Below are 21,534 nucleotides of genomic sequence, written 5' to 3' on the forward strand. Positions count from 1 at the left end.
CGATGGCCAGTCCAGCTATGACTGGAATGTAAAAAATGGATCGTGAAGTCTCTAAACACATAGACCAGTGGATTTCAATAATCTTTTGTTATTCAAACACAGGTACAGTGAAATTAGATTAGTTAAAGCCAACAAGAATATGAATTCAAACACAAGAAATAAATATGAAAACAAGGAATAAGAAAAAAATTAAAACAAAAATAGTCTAAATAAGAAAAGTCAGGTTTAAAGTTTAAAAAAAGAGCACTTACAAGCCAACCTCGTTGCCAAACACTAAACCTGGATAAGACATATTCTGTATTTTATTTTTGTGAGCATATACTATCATTTGTCTATGTGACCTCCATTTCCAGTTGAAACTAAATTAACAACTTGGGCTACACCACTAATTACTATAGTGATTATATAAACGTTTTGGGTTGTCTGAAAATTTCAAGTTATGTATAAAAAATTTGAGTTTGAGGTTATCATTTCAAAATGTTTGGTTATATCAATATTTGAAGCTTTGAGTAATAATAAAATTTCGGCTTATTATATAAAAATGTGGGGTTATCAATATTTGGGGTGTCAAAATCTCAGGTTGTTATATTGAACGTTTGGGTAAGATTAAAAATTGTCGTTATCGGCTTATTTTATCCAAATTTCACGTTATTGTCTCAAATTTTGCGGTTATTATATCAAAATTTAGAGATTTAGGTCGTTATATTAAAAATGTAAAATTTTGTGATCATAGTGGATGGCATGACTTGTGGATGGCACTTTTTTTCAGTGGCGGTGAAAAGCTTCCATAAAATGTAAATGTTGCACTTTTAGCGTGGTAGGTTGTTTTAGGCGTCCTGTCGCGCCTGAATGACGTCAGCCAGACGTTTACCGTCATGGCGGCGGCGGAGGGCTGTGAGGAGATGAGCGGCAACGGGGAGCTGGTAGAGTCTTCAGGTAGATGATTAACGGTGGTGAATTTAGAGTTCGTATCCGGTAGTTGTTTTACAGATGTGGTGGAGCTTTGGTTTAATCAGCCAGCGTTTTTAAAAACAAAGCCTCCAGCTGGAGCCATTGTGGGTGCAAGCATGACATGCTAGGCTAAGCTAACGTGAATTCACCTGCACGGAGAACAGTCTGTCTTTTACTTTCACAAGTTACGATCGGGTGGGGTATACAGCTGTTGGCTGCTGTTGTGTACCCTTTTTCGACAAGTTAGTTGTAGTCTGTCAAAAACAGCCCAGAGGCGCTTTAAAACTCTGAGCTTTATATGAATGAAGCATCTCTGCAGGCGCAGACCGGAGTCGGTAAAACAAAACAAAATACTGTACGAACTCATTTTAGTTGAGTTTATTTGGCCTTTTACTAGATAAATCACAGCTGTAGGCAGTAGATAATTCTTTCCATTCTTTTCATATTTTATTCTAAAGTTTACATGTTCATGCATGGTTTCTGTTATTACCATTTTTCATTCAAAACTATTCAGGAAGTAGAAGAAACAGAAAGTGAATGAGTTACGTAACTTCAGTTAAGCAGCTGAGTATTTCTTTAAGTCTTCTTTCTATTTTTCATCACACCTGCTGAACAACAAAGAAAAGATGAAACAGAAACGATGTCATAATGGGAGTTTTATCGGGTGTTTCTTTGTGTTGTAGTCTTTTGAGTATAAATAATTTATAACTATGTGCATTTGTAAAAGGTAGGCTGTTGGATTTTTTTCGTTTGTAAAAATAATTAAAATAATAATAATTCAAATCTCATCTGTGAAAGGTCAAGAGGCATGGTATACCCTGGTCTGTCCCAGGGTTAACACATAGACAGATGACCATTTATGTCAGTGGCCAACATTTCTTTGGTCTGTCACATCAAAATGCTTCCAGACCATGTGATGACGAGTTGTCAGACTTTATAAAAGTTTTCATAAAGAAGAGATTTATTCTCTGGCACTAAAAGCAGATTAAATAATCACAGAAACAATGTAAACAATAAGATTTTGCTGGCACCAGCTGTCAGTCAAATTCTTGTATTAAACATCAATATTGGCTCAGAATGTTTTGCATTTTGGGTTTTTGGTTCAAAAAAAAAAAGGGGGGGGGGGGAAAGTGTATCTTTTTCAGTATTGTGCATATTTTGGGTCTTAAATATATTGAGATATGCCCCTGATCTTTTCCTCTTCAGCCATGGAAGCTCCTGAGGTTCCGGCGCCACCTCTACCTGAAATGACGGAAGAGAACGGCAGTGCCGCCGTGGTTCCTGAGGCTCCTGTTGGCCCCGACCCTGCTTCCTTCTCCATGCAACCAGCCGCAGTGGATGAAGAAGGGGAGCTACCTGCAGACTTTGAGCGTCTGTGGAAGGCCGCTCATGACAATCCTCAAGACTTCACCTCCTGGACTGACCTGCTGCAGTACTGTGAGCAGGAGGTGTGTTTGTTTCTTTGATTGATCTCTGATACATTTGTTTTCCGGAGATCACAAGAGATTTTTGGTGAAGAAATTTAGAGTTGCTTCGTGTGACACTTGGATTTAATGTGTCTCCTCAGGGTCACGTCACATCTTCACGTAGAGCACTAGAAGCCTTCCTTGTTCGCTATCCACTCTGCTATGGTTACTGGAAGAAATTTGCTGATCTGGAGCGCCGCGTTGGGCTTAACGACAAAGCAGAGGAGGTAACACGAGAGAGCTTTTACTGTTCTGTCCTACTGTTATTATATAATAATACTTTCAAGGCTATTTAGAAGCGCTTTATTTAGGTAGTTAACATATATGGGTGTCCTGTGTTGTGTTAGGTGTGCATTCAGGGTCTTCAGGCAATCCCTCTCAGTGTAGATCTGTGGATCCACTACATCAATCTGCTGCTTGGAACACTAGACATGAACCTTCCTGAGTCACCCAAGCGGATTCGCAGGTACACATACACACAGACCAGATCTTACTTCCTTTTTAATCCTTCCTCTTTTATTCCTGTTTTTTTTTTTTTTTTGTTTGTTTAGTTTCATTTTTTTCTGCCTTTGCCTTCCCCATACAACTAAAATTTATTTTTTCCAGCAAGAGCTCTGTTTTTTTTCGTAAGGATTCCCAAAAAAGAAGTCTTTAGACGTTCATCTTTTTTTCCTGGTCTTAAAACCAATCTAATCAGATTTGGTTAAGACAAACTGAAAGCTGATTATCATGCTTTTATTTGTTTCACAACAACCATCAGTGTGCTTGAGGATGCTGTCGCGGCAGCCGGTTTGGACTTCCACTCGGACCGGCTTTGGGATCTGTATGTTGAGTGGGAGAAGGAGCAGGGGAACATGAAGAACGCAACAGCCGTCCTGGACAGAGTCCTCAGAGTCCCCACACAGCTCTACAACACCCACTACGACAAGTACGGCCACCACCCAGTTATTTATGCTGATGTTAATGTGTTTTTCTCTACCAGCTTTACTTTTAGAATACCACATGTTATCTTCTTAATTTACTGAACTTTTAATAGTTGTTAAAATATTTCCCCATGTGCTAGGTTTTGTATCTTTTAAGGGCAACACTAAATAACTCCACTGTTCTGTCCCTTCCTTCATTTCTTCTTTTCCTCTTTTGTTAATCTAATTTGAGGTCTTACTTTATTTGTCAGGTTTAAAGAGCATCTGAACAACCATGAACCTAAAGAGGTGCTTTCTCCAGAGGAGTACGAGGAGCTGAGGGAGCTGTGCCGTCAGAGCCAGAAAGCGGAACGAGCCGAACAATCGCAGGAGGAGGAGAAGGAGAGGCCGCCGGGTGAGGAAGAGCCCGCCACACCCGAGGGCACAGACACAGTGAGTAACATCCACCTGCCTCACATTGATTAGAGGTGTGTGATGTGGATTAATGCGGAGGTCACATAGACTAATAAAATGCTTTTTCTGTGTTTTAGGAGGAATTGATGCAGAAGATTAGGGAGCAGGTGTTACTACGCAGGGACAAAGTGTATCAGGACAACGAGGGAGAAGTCCGGAAGAGATGGCACTTTGAAGATGCCGTGAGTTTGTCCTTCTGTGATTCGCTGCTGCTGTAGTTTTTGTGTCTCTATCTAAGAGAATCTAGGAGAAGTAGAGGGATTATTTTCTCTCCTTTATTCATAAGTGCTTTCCTATTTCTGTGCTAATGTAGAACATTGTCCTGAATCAAGAGGTTAATGTAAGAGTTATTAGAGATGATTAACAGATTAGGTCCTGGTAGAAAACTACATATATATTAATGAGCCCTTATTGGGGAAAGTAAAAAAACACCTACACTGGCTTGCAAAAGTATTCGGCCCCCTTGAACTTTTCCACATTTTGTCACATTACAGCCACAAACATGAATCAATTTTATTGGAATTCCACGTGAAAGACCAACACAAAGTGGTGCACACGTGAGAAGTGGAACAAAAATCATACATGATTCCAAACAGTTTTTACAAAGAAATAACTGAAAAGTGGGGTGTGCGTAATTATTCAGCCGCCTGAGTAGGGCTGCACAATTAATCGTTAGAAAATTGCGATTTCAATTCATACTTATGTGCGATCTCATTTACAAATGACAAGGATTTAAAAAAAAAAAAAAGAAAAGAAAAAAAAACAGATGAAGATAGTATCACATTTTGATCCGGGACATAATCTGCATGGAGAAAATCCGTCCCGGTCAACCACCCAAACATCAATAACGGGAACCTTATACAGCGCTTCCCCATACCCGTCGAACTCCCGCAGGCACAAAGAAATTACGGAGGCTATCACTTATCACCTGGCTAAAGACATGGATCCCATCAACACTGTGCAAAACGAGGGATTTAGGAAAATGATCAACACCCTAGACAAACGCTGCACAGTGCCGTCCAGCAACTATTTTTCTATTGTTGCACTACCTGCTGTATACACGCAGTGTCGAGCAACGGTGGAGACGGAATTACAACAGTACAACATTTTGCGGCAACGACAAAATGTGAGACGTTTATTGTTTTTATGTTCAGTCTCAACTGTTATGAAGTTGATGTGCAGTTAATAAGTGCAATAAATATTTATATTAGAAAAGAAAATCATGAGAGAATCGTGATCTCAATTCTAAGCAAAAAAAAAATCGTGATTCTCATTTTATGCAAAATCGTGCAGCCCTACCCCTGACTTATACTTTGTAGAACCACCTTTTGATGCAATTATAGCTGCCAGTCTTTTAGGGTATGTCTCTACCAGCTTTGCACATCTAGAGACTGAAATCCTTGCCCATTCTTCTTTGCAAAACAGCTCCAGCTCAGTCAGATTAGATGGACAGCGTTTGTGAACAGCAGTTTTCAGATCTTGCCACAGATTCTCGATTGGATTTAGACACCAGACAGGTCAGGGATAAAGTTATTGAGAAATTTAAAGCAGGCTTAGGCTACAAAAAGATTTCCCAAGCCTTGAACATCCCACGGAGCACTGTTCAAGCGATCATTCAGAAATGGAAGGAGTATGGCACAACTGTAAACCTACCAAGACAAGGCCGTCCACCTAAACTCACAGGCCGAACAAGGAGAGCGCTGATCAGAAATGCAGCCAAGAGGCCCATGGTGACTCTGGACGAGCTGCAGAGATCTACAGCTCAGGTGGGGGAATCTGTCCATAGGACAACTATTAGTCGTGCACTGCACAAAGTTGGCCTTTATGGAAGAGTGGCAAGAAGAAAGCCATTGTTAACAGAAAACCATAAGAAGTCCCGTTTGCAGTTTGCCACAAGCCATGTGGGGGACACAGCAAACATGTGGAAGAAGGTGCTCTGGTCAGATGAGACCAAAATGGAACTTTTTGGCCAAAATGCAAAACGCTATGTGTGGCGGAAAACTAACACTGCACATCACTCTGAACACACCATCCCCACTGTCAAATATGGTGGTGGCAGCATCATGCTCTGGGGGTGCTTCTCTTCAGCAGGGACAGGGAAGCTGGTCAGAGTTGATGGGAAGATGGATGGAGCCAAATACAGGGCAATCTTGGAAGAAAACCTCTTGGAGTCTGCAAAAGACTTGAGACTGGGGCGGAGGTTCACCTTCCAGCAGGACAACGACCCTAAACATAAAGCCAGGGCAACAATGGAATGGTTTAAAACAAAACATATCCATGTGTTAGAATGGCCCAGTCAAAGTCCAGATCTAAATCCAATCGAGAATCTGTGGCAAGATCTGAAAACTGCTGTTCACAAACGCTGTCCATCTAATCTGACTGAGCTGGAGCTGTTTTGCAAAGAAGAATGGGCAAAGATTTCAGTCTCTAGATGTGCAAAGCTGGTAGAGACAGACCCTAAAAGACTGGCAGCTGTAATTGCAGCAAAAGGTGGTAAATTTGACTCAGCACACCCCACTTTACAGTTATTTATTTGTAAAAAATGTTTGGAATCATGTATGATTTTCGTTCCACTTCTCACGTGTACACCACTTTGTAGTTGGTCTTTCACGTGGAATTCCAATAAAATTGATTCATGTTTGTGGCTGTAATGTGACAAAATGTGGAAAAGTTCAAGGGGGCGAATACTTTTGCAAGCCACTGTAGGTGTTTAAAAAAAAAAAGAAAGAAAAGAAAACGATTTTTGACAAAGACAGTTGGAGGAAAAAAACCTAAAGGTTTTATTGGCAGTAATCAGAAAGTTTTAAATTCTTGGCTTCATAGGTTTTAAACTAAGATCCTTTTTTAACAAAGATGCTCCCTCCGCATTCTGTGACTACAGATCAAGCGACCGTACTTCCACGTTAAGCCACTTGATCGCCTCCAGCTCCGCACTTGGCACTCATACCTCGACTGGGAGATCACAGAGCTGAACAAGGACACGAAAGACCCCAGCCAAGGTGACTACACAGGTGATGAAGAGGCTGTTTGGTTTCCATGAATCTAAATGAAGTGTTCCAAACAGGCTCCCACACGCTTGCAATAACATGTTTATCTACAATGCTTAATCATATATCCTCATCTGCTTGTGGCTATGGAGAACCACTGACCTTTTATTAATCGCAATGTCAGTGGGTCGATCCCTGAAACCTCAGCTGCCATAATGGGGGGAAAAAGTATTTGTAGGAATGGGTGGATGTATCAAGTTCTCAAAGTAAAAAAGCGCTGTACAGTACAGTGCATTTAGGCAAAGAGAAGCCCTACATTTAACTTAGCAGGTTCACCTATAAATAAATAAGCATTTTTGAGCTGGGGGTCTTTATAAGTATGCAGTTTAATCCTGCAAACCCATTAAAACCAAAGTGTTTCCAACCAAAAATCTCTTTCCCTAATCTTGCCTTGAGCTGACCTGCCAGTGAGGAATGAGTTTGGGCTTTTACACAGGCACAAAACTGTGTTATAAGAGAGAGGATTAGAATTATAATGCAAGATGAAATGAGAGCCCCATTGCAGGTCTTGATTATTTTGTATTAATAATTATTGGAGGCAATCACTGTATCTGAATTTACATTTGAAATAATTGCACAGTCCTGATGGCACCAGGAGGAGGGTGTGGTTTACTAGCTGATTCCCATGTAAGAGCATCTCTTTGTCATTAATCATTTCCTGCTGGTCAAGTATCAAAACAAATATAAAGATGTTTTTGTAACTGTTTGCCCATGCTGTGCGACTGCTTTGTGAAACCTCGGTCATACTAGATCCAAACCAGGCCATCACAGAGGAGTCGGAGGTCATGGCCCCTCCACAGGAACCATCGGAGGACACTATAGCTGCTCAAGATGACCACAGAGTTCGCATCCTCTTTGAACGTTGCCTGATCGCCTGCGCACTCTATGAGGAATTCTGGTCCAGGGTAAGAATGATTTGCAGATACACTTTTTTTCTGCAGGTTGATTTAAAATCTCCTTAAATTCTCCCTAAACTCAGAATTTTAGGCCTTAAAACACTAAAACTGCCAGGTGGGTCCTTTTGGCCCCATTCAGCAACAATAAACAGTAAAGCCAGAGAAGTCATTTCTTGAAGTTAAATTAATTTTTGTAATCAAAGTTAGTATTTAAAATTATGTCTTAGTTATTTTTATCAGTTTTGCAAATTATTTATTATTTCATTACAGATCGTAAAGGTAAAATATATACTAGAATTTACTAATAAAGAAATATTACAATAAAACAACATACTTTTTAAAAATGCAGAGGATCAAAATGACCCGTTACCCTTGATGTATCTTCCATCTAGTAAGTGTAAGTGCAAATTCAATGAGATCCGGCTCAAGGACAGCATAGTTGCTTCTGATCCACCTTGCAAAAGAAAAAGCTCAAATTAGGAATTAGGTAGATTTGCATCTACAAAAAAGCCAGTCAGTAAACACCTGCCATCACCAAATATTGTTCTGCATACACGTCCGTCAGCAACATCATCAATATTCCAGCCTCAGGATGACCAACTCTACATTAACAGCTTTAACTCCTGCAACCCCAAAAACGGGACATCGGTGCTGTTTGAATAGTCATATAAAAAATAAAAAGCAGTTAAGACATGTATGCATGTGTGCTTAAATTGGCTTTTCAAAGTCTGTAAAACTTCACATTACACTGGAGGATATTTAAACTTCAGTTTGAGTTCATATGTAGTCTGCATGAATCTCTGTGTGTGTTTCTCAGTACATCCAGTACCTGGAGGCGCAGAGCGTGGACGAGGCCCGGGCGGTTTATAAACGAGCCTGTGAAATCCACCTGGCGTACAAACCCAACATCCACATGCACTGGGCGACCTTTGAGGAGAGGCACGGTATGACAAAACATTAAACACCCACCCATCCCTTTGTTCTTTATTCTTGAATGTTAACGGACACTTAAGGGCTGTACTGGACAGTCATGAAAGCTTATCATCTTCTCTATCAGGTGACTTAACTGAAGCTCGGCGAGTGTTGGAGGCCCTGGAGAAGAAACTGCCAGGTTTGGCGGTCGTCCGTATCCGCAGGGCTGCTTTGGAGAGACGAGCCGGCCAGCTGGATCAGTCGGAAGCCTTGCTGAGGGAGGCGGTGGCTGAATCCAAAGAGAAGCCCACGTTACACGCTTTCTATTCAATCAAGCTGGCTCGATTGCTGCTAAAACTGGGCAGGGACCCCAGCAGTGCCCGCAGTGTTTTACAGGAAGCGCTGGAAATTAGTCCGGTGAGATGACAGAACACAATTCATTCATATTGCCAGAGAAATTATGTTAGACCATAAATTTGTGTAAGCTGAAAAGTGAAGACGATGCTTGCATTCTTTGTAATGACCAGCAGGGGTCGACTCTGATTGCAAAAACAATCAGAGTCGACCCCTGAAAAAGAGTCTTCCGTATTGCTCACTTGATCTGGGACCTTGGTTAACTTTTTCCTGATGCTTTCGTAGGTTGAATCAGATGTTTTAAATCTCACTGAATACACACATGATGTTCAGTTTGTAAATTGTGTTCCTAACTACAGCAAAATGGACAAAATAGCAAGATTGGGGCAGAAAACACACAAATGGTGGACACCAAAAACCATTATGTCCATTACGCCATTATTATAAAAATTCTGCTCCAGGTTTTGAAACTTGTTTTGCATACCTGTACCAGTTTAAAGCTTCTACATTAACCTCTTACATTATATTGCAAACATGCTCACTTTACAGTTTGCTTAATAAGTAATGATTTTTCACATTTGGGCAGAATTTTAATGGCAATTAAATGTTTGTTTTTTTCCATTTTGACCACTTAAACATCTAATTTGCTTCACATATACGCAAGCTTTGCATCCTGTATTGTTTGAGCAAACTTTAAAAAACTGAAAGAAAGAAAATTCAAATTTTAGTGGACTTTTAAAGTAGGTACTAATTGCCCCCATCCTCTTTCTCCCCTTTCATTATCCTTCTCCTCAGGATAATGATAAACTGCACATGAACCTGTTGGAGCTGGAGGTTTCAGGTGACCCCTGGGCCTCAGCCTCAGCGGTGCAGGAGTGTGTGACACGAGCTCTGGCAGCTCCTCTCGAACCTCACACCAAGATCCTCTTCTCACAGAGGGGCCTACAGTTCGCAGAGGACTACAGCAACTCTATCCAGAGGTCAGAGTTCAGAAAGAGAACTATTTTAAATTAAACTGCTCCCTTAAACCCTTTCAGGTTCTTCAGTTTTTATATGTGTGTCCTCTGCAGTGTGCTGTCTGTTTACGAGGAGCACCAGAAGCTGCTGAAGGAGCTCGGTGGAACAAAGAGAGAAGCAGAGAACGGGTGAGAGAGGGAGGAACGACTAACTAAATGTGAAATGGACTTAAACCTGGTATTATTTAACATGTAGTGGGTGGGGTTTCACTTCTAGATGATTTATTTTTCTTAAAGAATAGTCCTTCATGTTATTGTCATCTGCCTCATTAATAAACATGTATAACAGCTGAGGTCTAGATGCATATTTTTGCTGAGTAAACGAGATGTGAACTGATTAGAATGAAAGTCACGCTTTCAGGATTTTCGTTCTGTAGGGATGAAGATCCAGAGAAGCTGAGCAAAACTGATGACGGCTCTGCTGTGTCTGCACAAGTCCCACCTACCATGCCGCACGTCCCCATCACCACGCCGCCTCCTCCTGTGATGGGCGCCGATATGAGCGCACAGACTGGCTACGGAGGATACAGCAGCTGGTACCAGGTAACACTCAGATTTATATAAACTCTGTATTATGTGGTTTAACATGTCTGCCTGTGTTTTATTAATAGTGGAGTAGGATCAGAATACTTTATTAATCCGAGAGTAAATTATGTAATTGTTAGATTAGGGTGGGTTTGAGGCTGCATATAGAAGATGAACACAGCCTCCTATTAGTTTACAAATGTTCAGCTCTAATTTAATAGCTATTTGAAAGCAACATGTATGGACAAGAGGTTGGACTGCAATTTGCACAAATACAGATACCTGATAATTGTGTTGTTTTTTTGTTTTTTAATGCAATTATTTGCCAAATAATGTTACCTGTTCTGTAAACGGACCATCCAAAGAAGTTTTTGTCTTCAGTTTTGATGAGAATTTCTCGTATTTTATTAGTGTGTTATTTAGCTCTAATAGATGTCTGGATTTGAATCTGTTGGTCAGCTGGGGTCTTTCTGTGTGGAGTTAACATTTTCTCCCAGAGCCTGTGTTGGTTCTGTCCGGGTGCTCCAGGTTCCTCCGTAGTCCAAAAACAGGCTTGCTGGGTTGATTGGTTCATTCTAAATTGATCATATGTGACCTATTAAGGGTGTACCCCTGCCTCCTGCCCAGTTGAACCCATCGTAATATGCTCCTGCGAGCTAGCCAAACAGGCCTATAGACTAGTGAGGGTCCCATTATACCTGCCGTCCAGGGCCAAACATAAATAGATGTGGCTGTATGACCGTTACCAGTGCTGCACATATAATAGGGCTGTCAGATACCCCTTACAACCACCAGTCCTTTGAAAAAAACATATGTTGTCGCGGATAATCAGACCAACTTGACAAAATTCATTTTTAGCATTTGCTCCAGGAAGCATTGTGTGACTGGGGCTTAAAATAAATTGATGGAGTTTAGCAGCTAAAGATTTAAGCTTGGAGTTCAGAAACTAATGGGCTATGTTAATGATGGCTGTAGCCATCATTTATCTACAGTCTACTGAGAATGACTAGATGCTCCTTCAAGTGGACGCTCAAGAGGTGTCTTGATTTTTCAGCCCCCGAGGTTCCAGCTTGGTTTAATGTAGCAAAGCACAGTTTAAGATGTTTTTAATCCGGTTTCCTGTTTGTCGTGGTTTTTCTCCAGCAACCACAATACGGCAGCTACGGCTACCAGAACACCTGGAACTACAACCAGGGCTACTATCCACCCAGCTAGAGAGAGCAACAGCAAAAGACCGCATCAGGCCACTGAACAATAAAACTGAACTGAACAGTCCTCCAGACTGTGGAGAAGTTTCATCCTGCTAAAGTTCATCCAGTCATTATTCTTCCCTCTCCGTCCTTCCTCTCAGTCACCTCACTGTCTCACTGGATTTATGAAAACGAGGAGTTGAGGTCATTTAAAAGATCATCTTTTCATTTTTTTTCCCCCCTGAACAGCAGGTGGAAAGATGAAAGGAAACACGGCGCTCATCTTCAGTGGCGTGTCTGAATTTTAATCAGAACTATTTTTGTATTCGTTGCAAGTTGACCGCTTTGCTCGTGTTTTAAAATCATCCAACTTCACAGGTGATGTATGATTGACATTTTGTACCATTCCACAGACTAGGCTATGTTTTTTTTCTAATGTATATAAAGGTGTTTTATAGTGTGTCACAACACTGCTTCTTTGTGTCATGTGTTTCTGCTTGTGTGTTCATAATTAGAGTGGGTGGGGCAAAAAAAATCAAATATCACACTGTAAAACTGGTGGCCTGTTTCTGGTCGCTGTGCCTTGCTCATTATCTGGAGTTTACATGTCAGAAAGAGCATTTACAAGAAAGAGAATGCCCTTTGTTTAAAATAAAGTGTTGGCTGGATGGGCACATGCAAACAGGGAAAGCGCTCGTCTTCTTCGTGGGTTTTTATTTTTAGCCAAACTAGCATAATTTCTGTGAGAAGAGGGACTGCTGTTGGTTAGCGACTGTGATCTGGGCTGAAACTCAGACACAAGATTTAAAACTTACTGAAAAAAGATGCTGAGGATTTTTTTTTAATAGCCAAAAAGAAAAACTTGAAGTTAAGGAAGGCCATCTGTAACGTGGACATTGTTAGACTTGTACATATCAAATTGAGTTAAACTGACAGCGTCTGGTTGTGATTTTTGTCTTGTATAATGCCAGCACCAGTGGCTGTTTAGTCAGGACTACAAAGTCCAAAAACTTGTGTTATTTGGTGGATTAAGTATTGATTTCAAATGTGGACAAAATGCCAAACATGTAATGTGGGAGTGAGTCGCAGCAGGAAAAGGATCTGTGGCAAACTACAAAACCCAGAGGAAAATCACTTGAGTCAACTTTAGACTTTACACAGAGATAAAATCACTAAGTCAACAAGATTGTGTAAATATGGTTTCCTGCTTAAGACCTACTTTATCAAATTTTTTGCAAATCTGTAAGAAAGTATTAAAAAAGCTCCAGATCCCCAGACAATCTGAAGCACTTTGGGTTTACATTTGAATTTTGGACTATTAACCTTGAATATTGATTAACAGATGATCCTCTAAACCGGGGGTTTCAAACTCATTTTGCACTGCGGGCTAAATACAACACACGGTAATCTTGAGTGTGCCGGACCAAAGAAACTCCCCTTTCTAAGGAAGTTTAACTACACATCAACTACCAATTGTGAAAAAAAATTGTAGACAGTGGAGGAAAAAAACCCAAACTTTTCTGTCATCCACTTGTTTATTACTTAATTACTTTGAAGCATGGGGGAGGGCTTTATCAGTAGTTATAAAACTTATGAAAATACAGTTAAAAGTCCAAAGTTTATGTCGGACCGTTGTGGAGGGCTGCATCAATAATCTGGACTTGATTCTGCTAAATGTTATTTTTATCTCTTTATAAACTTCTACTGATAAACAGGAGATGTTACACTTTCACTGGAAAATTGCCCAACCCTTCTCTAAACTTTATCCCCATCCCAAGGTCGGAATTTGTCTTTCTCTATCTGTTCAATGAGACGCCTACAAAACTAATGACACCGTCCACAGCTTCAGCTGAACCTTTTGTTTGGTGATAACTGGAACATATAAAGTAGGATGGAGATGATGAGCAGAATTAAATGAACAAAGCTCACAAGTAACAAACTTTCCAAGTCAGCTTTATTTTAAGTAGATTTTTGGTGACCAGGTAGACATAGCTGTTGATATATTTAAACTTATATAAAAAAAGAAAAGGCAAACTGTCACAAAATCAGGAAGATTGTGGGGATTAAACTTAAGGTCCTTTCCGAATCAGGTGTTTTTATGGATCGGGTTAAAACTCAACAAGTTTGTTCTCTATTTTTGTCTTTAATGTGTTGAAACTATGAGTGGTGCTCCTTGAAGCAGTATCTGTCAGAAACCAGCTATCTTCACTATCAGGCTCACTGCACACACCAACCCACAGCCGGTGAAACCAGCGCAGAACAGGATGGATTCAATCAAGCCTTTTTCTTTTTGATAGTCGAACCAATTTCCTCCATATCATCATTTCGAGAGGAATTACACATCTGTGCTTGTATTAAGTTATCTGGCTTGTTGGGTGAAATGAAAAAGACTGCAGCTCTGTTTGTGGATCAGTCCATGTTCTGGTATCTCTGGTGTCGATGTAGTGGAAGTGGTGAGGTAGGCTCACAGAGCAGATCCTCCTGTTCTTACTTTTTGGCAACAACCAGCACAGCTGAAGGCACCAAACCTGAACACACAGAACCAAAGCAAGTCTGATTTCAATTTGTGATTTTTTTTTTTAATCTTCACTAAATATTAAAATTATAACGTGATGATACCAAATCCAGGTTAAGCTAAGTGGCAGCCTAATGCTATCCCCAGCTCACCCAGCTCTTTGAGGGGCTTCTCCATATCCAGTTCAGTGTAGACGTGACGGGGGTAAGGTGACAGCAGCGTGAAGTCCTGACCCTCGGGCGTGTTGCCGTTCATCTGCACATAGACGCGCACTGCCGCCAGCGGCTCCTGGGCCTTGAAGACTGTTGTGATGGTCGAGCCGTCCAGCAGACGGACCTGTGAAGAAGCAGCAAAAATTAAAGTACATATTTTAAAGTTCAACGCAACACCAGTTTAGTGGATTCATTTTCATCTAAAGGCCTAAGCCCTGAAGCACACTCTGCTTATCATCCATTTTATTCTAAACACCCTGTTAGGCCTGAAGACTCTGTGCACATATTATATATGCATTTATCGAAACCTGTGACGTTCTGTTTCAAAGGGCACAGACTTCAAACTTTATTAACATACATGTAAAGTAAAATTTTAAAACCAAGTATGAATTAGGTACCTGTATCCTGGATTCATCATACTCCTTTTTAGTGGGTGGAGGGCCCTGACTGGTGGGTGAAGACGGACTGGGCTGGCCAGGCTGGGATGACGCAGCGGTGCTCGAGGGTGCAATACCTCCAAACTTCACAGAAAAAAAAAGTCCAAGTTGTTCTTGTTTCCACCAGAAGTGGAAGAATACAGAAATGGAAAATAAACTTGAAAAGTACCTTTTGTGCTCTTTCTTCTCTGTCTCTTGCTATCTTCTCTTTAACCCTTTGCCTGTTAGTAATAAAGATAAGCAACACAATGACTCAGCAACCAGAGTTAACAAAGGAACAAAGTTACTTAATCAAACACAAGTTAATCTTTATGAATGCGAACATTTTCCAATAGGTAAAGCAGAGATAAAAAATTTTCCTGGGTTATTTGTTACCTTTTTATAAAAAAACAAAACAATTGAATGTAACAAAAAGGGTTCATGGGAACAACTAATTACAGTGAAACGCTTAGCTTTTTTATAAATAAATCCACAGTATTTAGGCTTGCAATACATTGGAAAACATCACAAAAATCAACAGCACGACTGCTATCTGCTCTTTTGTGTGCCAGTGCTCAGCTGAAGTGACCACAGTAAGTTACTTGTGCATGTTTCTCACCAGACTGTCAGAAAATGATTCCACCGAGGGTGAAACAAGGGCTTGAAATCTGTTAGTGGTATCAGCTCACAGCCCAACACTGGGCAGCTTTATGACTTTTAACCAGAGAACACCCAAATTCTCTCCACAGATTAAAGAAGCTTCAAATTGAGAACATGTGTCAGACGTGAAAGAGTGTGGCAAACATTATGATCCCTGTAACATCACTGGGACCCTCATGTCATCCTTGCGTTGTCTGTTTCCAACAGTCTGGTCAGAAACATGCACAAGAATAGCCGTTTAAACTTGATTCTGTAGGGCTCTGGCTGTGCTCCTCCTCACACAAGCAGACACCAGATACCAGCCCTGTTGCTGTGCTGATGCTCTTCTACAGCCCATCCATCTGTCATGAGATTATGCTGGGAGACAATTATCGGGCAGAGTAACATTATACTATTTAAAAAGTAACAGAATGCCTTTTAGCCAAGCTAGTCCTGTATATGAGATGGTGGGATTTGCTAGTCTTGGGCCTGTAAGACTGAAAGTTTGTTTTTATGAGAATAAACATGTCAGATAGGGTTGGGCCATAACATACTGTTCACGGTAATACCGGTATAATGTTGGGCAACGATAAGAAAATGGAATATCGCGATAGAATATGGGTCAAACGCACATGCGCAGTGCCTTTGTTTTTATACGCACATGGCGGAAAAAGCATGGCGGCTACGGAGAATGAGAAGGTCAAAAGCGGATCATTGAATGAAACAGATGAACCAGAATTGGTTTGTAAAAATGCTGCAACTTCAGTGGTGTGGAACTGGTTTAGCTTTAGTCCGTCAGAGACACAACAAAGCACTATTTTTGGTAGAGTGTGCTAGCGGGCCGTCGTTATTACCGTGTTTTTTGGAAAATACAGCACACTTAAAATCAATCCTTTGATTTTTCTGAAAATTGACAGTCCCCCTTATAATCCCATGTGTCTTATGTATGAATTCTGGTTGTGTTTACTGACCTCGAAACGATTTTGTGTCGTACACGGCACTCGAAAAACCGGCAAAAGGTTTAAGAACAACTTGCCAAACCAAGAAACCCCAACCCCTGAAGGACCGGCCGAACACTAACGCCAACCGAAGCAAGAACCCCCCCGAAGGAAAACGAACGGGCCTCAAAAAAAAAATAACCGAATGGGGGGGGAAAAACCCCTTTTAAACTTTGGGGAAAATAAAAAAGGGTAAGCCGAAGAAAAGGCCGACAAATTCCAACGGAAAAGCCCTTTGGGTAAAACGGCAACAAAGAAATTGCAATTGCAACGGTAAAATTTTAAAAAAACTTAAAGCAAAAAAAAAAAAACCGCCTGGTTAAAGGAAAAAAAAATCAAATTTTTTTTTTTGCACTAATAAAGTTGTGGAGTTGTAAAGTATTTTGTCTAGTGTCAATTATATCATCAGTTATATCATTATTGCAAATTTTCAAATGTATATCATATAAATATTTTTGGTCACATCGCCCTGCTCTAATGTCAGACATTTGGGAGCGAAGCCAAAGAAGTGTCTTTTTGACTGAATGGTTATTAGACTCTATGTACTCTGGTATGCAATCCTTCTCCAAACCTAATTATCACGTTCTCTAACTGTATGCGTGTTGTTGAAAAACATACCTTGCCATTTTGTCCTCCATCTTCTCCCTCTGACGCTGCTCAGCGATTTTTTTCATTTCATCGTCCTGCAGTTTTTGGCGCATCTGCTGCAGCTCCTGGCCCTGCTTCCTCCGCTGCTTCTCCCTCTCCACCTCTTCTGCCCGCTCTCGCTCTCTTCTCTCCGCCTGCTTCACCCGCATCAGCTCCTCGAGCCTGAAAAACAGACACAGCTTAAATTACACACGTGCTTCTATATTCAATATGCACACTGCTAATCAGTAAAATGCACTTTGAGTATCCTCTGACCTCTTGACTTGCTCATTTTTCTCCTCTTCTGTCATTGGCCGTTTGACGCCATCCTCTGTCTCAATGTAGCCGATGTCTCCACCTGCTATTCCTGAAGCCGAAGCAAACAGGCAAGACAACGTGAAAACTTTGACAGCTTACTTCCGACTACTAACAAACACAAAACAAGACAAGAGGCCCATCTAAAATCAAATACCACAAACCTTAAAACAACACAGCAGTGCCCGTGAACCACAACGAAACACCACCAACGAAACATCAAGGAAGTGACTCAACCACTTGACACAACATTTTTGAGATAAAGAGCTAGATAAGATCGATTTACTGGGGGTGCATATCCTGTAACTGAATTTATCTGTATGCACGCGCACACATATATATATACATATATATATACACGATTGACTGGTATAGCTATCAAAGGCAAAATAGTGTAATTTTACCATTTCCTTTTGGATATACAGCACAGGTGCACACATTCAGTATGACCACACTTACTGCAAATGTGGCGGTCTGATTGGTCAGATCTATTTATTTGGATCCAAATCAAGTCAAAAAATATTTTTTAACACATGAAATATTCACACGGATTTTACACGTCCAGTGTGTAAAGTCCTTACGAGTAGATACATTTAGGTTGTCAAGTGGTATATTCAATCACACTGAAAATCTGTGGGTGACTTTTCTTTCCTGCCCCTTTAATGACATACCTTCAAAACTTTCCTGCCCCTCCTGACCTTCAGAGCTGTCTGCTGTGCTGGGCTGGCTCTGTGCTTCTCCTCCCAGGATGTTGCCCGCTGGCGGCACATAGGGCTCATCGATGTCTGGGTCATTTTCGTGTTCCATTAGCCTGAGGAGAGTGCGTAAGCAAAATGTATTACTTTCCAACAGCCACAAAGAGCTTTACAGAGGTCTAGATAACATTTTTAAACACCCTATTTCAAGTCAAAATGGACACACACAAACAATGTAAAAAAAACCCCACAAAATCTGAAAAGATTAGTTTTAAACTGCCTTTTAAAGAATACCACAAAGTCAAGGGTGCAAAGAGTGTGTGACAAGCTATTCCAAAGTTTTGGAATATTAGTTTTCAGGCGGGTATGAGGAACCACAAACAGGTCTAAGAACTTGGTTTGAAGAATAGGACTGGAGTAGTAGCAGGGAGACTATCTAGGAGGGGGCTGCACCCCATAAAGCCATAAAAGTGAGAACCAAGATTTTTAACTGAAAGCTAATCCTGACAGGAAGTCAGTGTGAAAGCTTTAAAAATATGGTGATATGAGAAAGTTTATAATGAGTTAAAAGCCTCACAGTAGCATCTTGCACAGATTAGATGCGATTAATAAATGTTTCAGTCCGACAAGAAAACAGTCCAATCCAAGTGAGAGGAGATGAAGGCACACACAAGCATTTCTAATTCACTTTTTGAGACAACACTACAAAGTTAATCAATATTTCTTAAACTGAAAAAACAACAGTCACTTATCCGATCACCACAATCATGTTTACATTGGGAAATGAAAACCACTGGATAGTTTTATGAGGGAAACTGGCGTGTGGAGCTGGACTGTGGCACCAAGTTAAGTGATGACAGAGGGAAAATGTTAATGTGGGAGGTTTCAAAGTACCGTAGTGTGTTGTTATTCTGAGTGTTAAACTCACCAATCCATGGCTTGCTCAATTCCCTGGTTCCCTGTGTTGGCCACTGCCTTCTCTCTAAAGACAGATTATGATAATATGATAGATAATGTAGACACAGTTTCATTTCCTTGAAATCAGCTTCAAACCTGAAATCCAAATAAACCAATAAAAAATGTGTGCATCAGGGATCACTCACGCTCTGTTTCGATCAAACCCCATCTCCAGCAGACTCTCGAGTGTTGTTAGCTCTGCCATTTTGACCTGAAACAATACAGGAACGTTAACGAGGAGTTCATCGTCTAACGTACTGGTACAATGCTTTCATTTGATGATGAAAAGAACCCAAAGGACTTCTAACCAAACTAAAGTTAGTGCAAGAGCTCATGACTTTATTTTAGCTGACTAAAGCAGCTACACTGACCACTATTGTCCGAATATAACACTGCGTGAATATAAATAAACGATTCCTTTACTAGCAGCTTACCAAAACACAAATTTATTCCCGCTACACATATGCAGTTATTTGATATAATAAATACCATCGTGATGAGAGCTAAAATTAGCTTTAATGTGGCTAACGTTCAAATTGCGAAAGCTAACTGGGAAGCCTCGCTGGCTAGCACGATTAGAAACAACTAGGAACTCCAATAAGCTCTTCATCACTTGTGCCGTTAATGTTAGTTTGTATACTTGAGCTAAATGCAAACTGACGTGCCAGTTTATTTATGTACGGAGGAAATATGAGCTAATATACCCAGTGAAGGTAGGGATAGTTAGCTACTCACACATCGGACAACACCGCTTCACCAGTAAGGAAGCCCACACGAGTCAAAAAGAACAACGCGAAATTCACGCTTATTAGAAAGAACGATTTTTGAAGTCTTAAGATTTGTTTAAAAAAACAAACAACATACAGATCCTCCACTTACTGGGGACACTTTGACGACGCTATCTTCACGTTTATACACCTTGAGCTTCTACTGAGTTATACTTCAAATGAATGAATAAGCTTCCCTAACATGCAAATAATGAACAGTAACACGTAAGCTACTGCAGGGTTCACCTGACCCCATCTATTCGTCACCTCTACGACAGCATATCAATACCGGGGTACTAAAACGATGTCAAATGATAAACAATGCAAAATATCTACAGGAACTAAATCAAATATCTTTTTTAAGGAAAAAAACATTCTTACACCAGTTGCTTTAAATCACTGGTGAAATAGTATAGATTGGTGAAAGTAGTGCCCTAGGTCAGAGTGTAGAAATACTCTGTTCGAAGCAGGATTTTAATTCTACTATTATTACTGATGTGGCCTGAGTAGGATAAAGTATATAAATCAAGGTGTTTACCTCTGAAATAAAGATTAAGTGAATATTAAATCATTACTTCACTACGTCTATTTATGGTTTTAAAGAATATAATTTGGTGTGAAATAGGGTGTTAAACCAAATTCCCGTCAAAGTCAGTGAGATCAGGAAACACATTGAGTGTGTTACTGGTTTAGATGTGCTATTTAAGAACTATTTATAAATGCATCTAACTGGCTTGGAGGAAGACGAAGAGGCTCTACCTTTGTAACTCATTTACAATTATTGTTCTCACACTTTGACCAAAGATACATGCAGGAATGAACTGTTTGCAGGAATCACTCACTTTGAGCTTGAGCCAAATGCACTTTACAAATTTGTTTCAGGCAAACATTCTTTGTCTTCAAAAGTCATCTTCAAAACAACACCGTAAAGTAACACTGTTAATAGAAACGCCTTCAAATCTGGGTCATTTTTAAACGGTTTGTGTTTTGGGGGATACATAAGGTCTTATTATTGTCTATAATTTACAAATCGTTTGAAAAAAAAAACATATATCATCTTGCAGTCACTTCAAAAGTCCAGTCCAGATTTGGATTTGATAGATATCCAAGACCAGAATAAACAGTACAACTTGATGGAGTTGGCCCAGATTTTGACTATTCATCAATCATTTCTTTAAAGTAATCTCATAATGTTCTTTCCATTTAGATATTTAATCAGGTGATTTTATTAAACCGCGCCCCAGTAAGAGTGAGTGAGAGAGAGAGAGAGTGAAATGTGTCAGCAGAGGAATTATGTCCACTGATGATTAGGGGTGGGGGAGGCCTGATGAGAAGGTCGGATGATCTTATTGGCTGCTCTGCTGCATGTATGATTTCATCTCATCTGCGTGTCTCCGTGGGTGTTCAAACACAATGCAATTTGCTGACTTTTATGTGCAGGTTGGGTTTGTTACATATTTACAGTAAGTGTAATGATTAATTTTTCTCTCCCCCACGTAGTCTTAAGCAGCCCTCATTCACGAGCCTACCATTACTCAGAGACTCCGCTCACTGCTGGGTGTCTTTTTTGTAAAAACGCTCTTATTTACTATTTATTCGTTTGTCTTTTTCCCCCCTCACACTTATATTTTGTTCTTTTTTTATCTGGGTTTTACTTGTC

General features: G+C 40.3%; 2 protein-coding genes across 5 annotated transcripts; one reads left to right on the forward strand and one right to left on the reverse strand.

Annotated features, from left to right (window-relative positions):
- Positions 1–844: 844 nt before the first annotated feature.
- On the forward strand, positions 845–12,257 carry si:ch211-114c17.1 (pre-mRNA-processing factor 39). Of its 2 annotated transcripts, none has more exons than XM_014334630.2 (15): positions 845–936; positions 2,158–2,399; positions 2,519–2,644; positions 2,765–2,883; positions 3,178–3,345; positions 3,592–3,772; positions 3,871–3,975; positions 6,675–6,804; positions 7,591–7,745; positions 8,554–8,680; positions 8,794–9,065; positions 9,798–9,982; positions 10,073–10,147; positions 10,396–10,561; positions 11,687–12,257. In XM_014334630.2, the coding sequence occupies exons 1-15, from the start codon at positions 876–878 to the stop codon at positions 11,756–11,758; spliced, it is 2,184 nt and encodes a 727-aa protein (XP_014190116.1). In that variant the 5' UTR covers positions 845–875; the 3' UTR covers positions 11,759–12,257. The 2 variants fall into 2 exon arrangements, with proteins under 2 accessions (XP_014190116.1, XP_014190120.1); XM_014334634.2 differs by having other exon boundaries at positions 6,675–6,792.
- A 1,412-nt stretch (positions 12,258–13,669) lies between these two features.
- On the reverse strand, positions 13,670–20,116 carry ubxn1 (UBX domain protein 1). 3 transcript variants are annotated; one of them, XM_005913359.3, is made up of 10 exons: positions 19,987–20,116; positions 19,254–19,318; positions 19,079–19,132; positions 18,127–18,266; positions 17,417–17,507; positions 17,132–17,323; positions 15,067–15,118; positions 14,859–14,981; positions 14,401–14,584; positions 13,670–14,261 (listed from the first exon to the last, which is right to left on the reverse strand). In XM_005913359.3, exons 2-10 carry the CDS (start codon positions 19,310–19,312, stop codon positions 14,221–14,223), a joined length of 936 nt encoding a protein of 311 aa, XP_005913421.1. In that variant the 5' UTR covers positions 19,313–19,318; positions 19,987–20,116; the 3' UTR covers positions 13,670–14,220. The 3 variants fall into 3 exon arrangements, with proteins under 3 accessions (XP_005913421.1, XP_005913420.1, XP_005913422.1); XM_005913358.3 differs by lacking the exon at positions 19,987–20,116 and adding an exon at positions 19,843–19,935; XM_005913360.3 differs by lacking the exon at positions 19,987–20,116 and adding an exon at positions 19,812–19,873.
- Positions 20,117–21,534: the final 1,418 nt, after the last annotated feature.

The sequence above is a fragment of the Haplochromis burtoni genome, unplaced genomic scaffold, assembly GCF_018398535.1.
Source record: "Haplochromis burtoni strain Fernald_Lab_line unplaced genomic scaffold, NCSU_Asbu1 Contig_4, whole genome shotgun sequence".
NCBI classification, from domain to species: Eukaryota; Metazoa; Chordata; class Actinopteri; order Cichliformes; family Cichlidae; genus Haplochromis; species Haplochromis burtoni.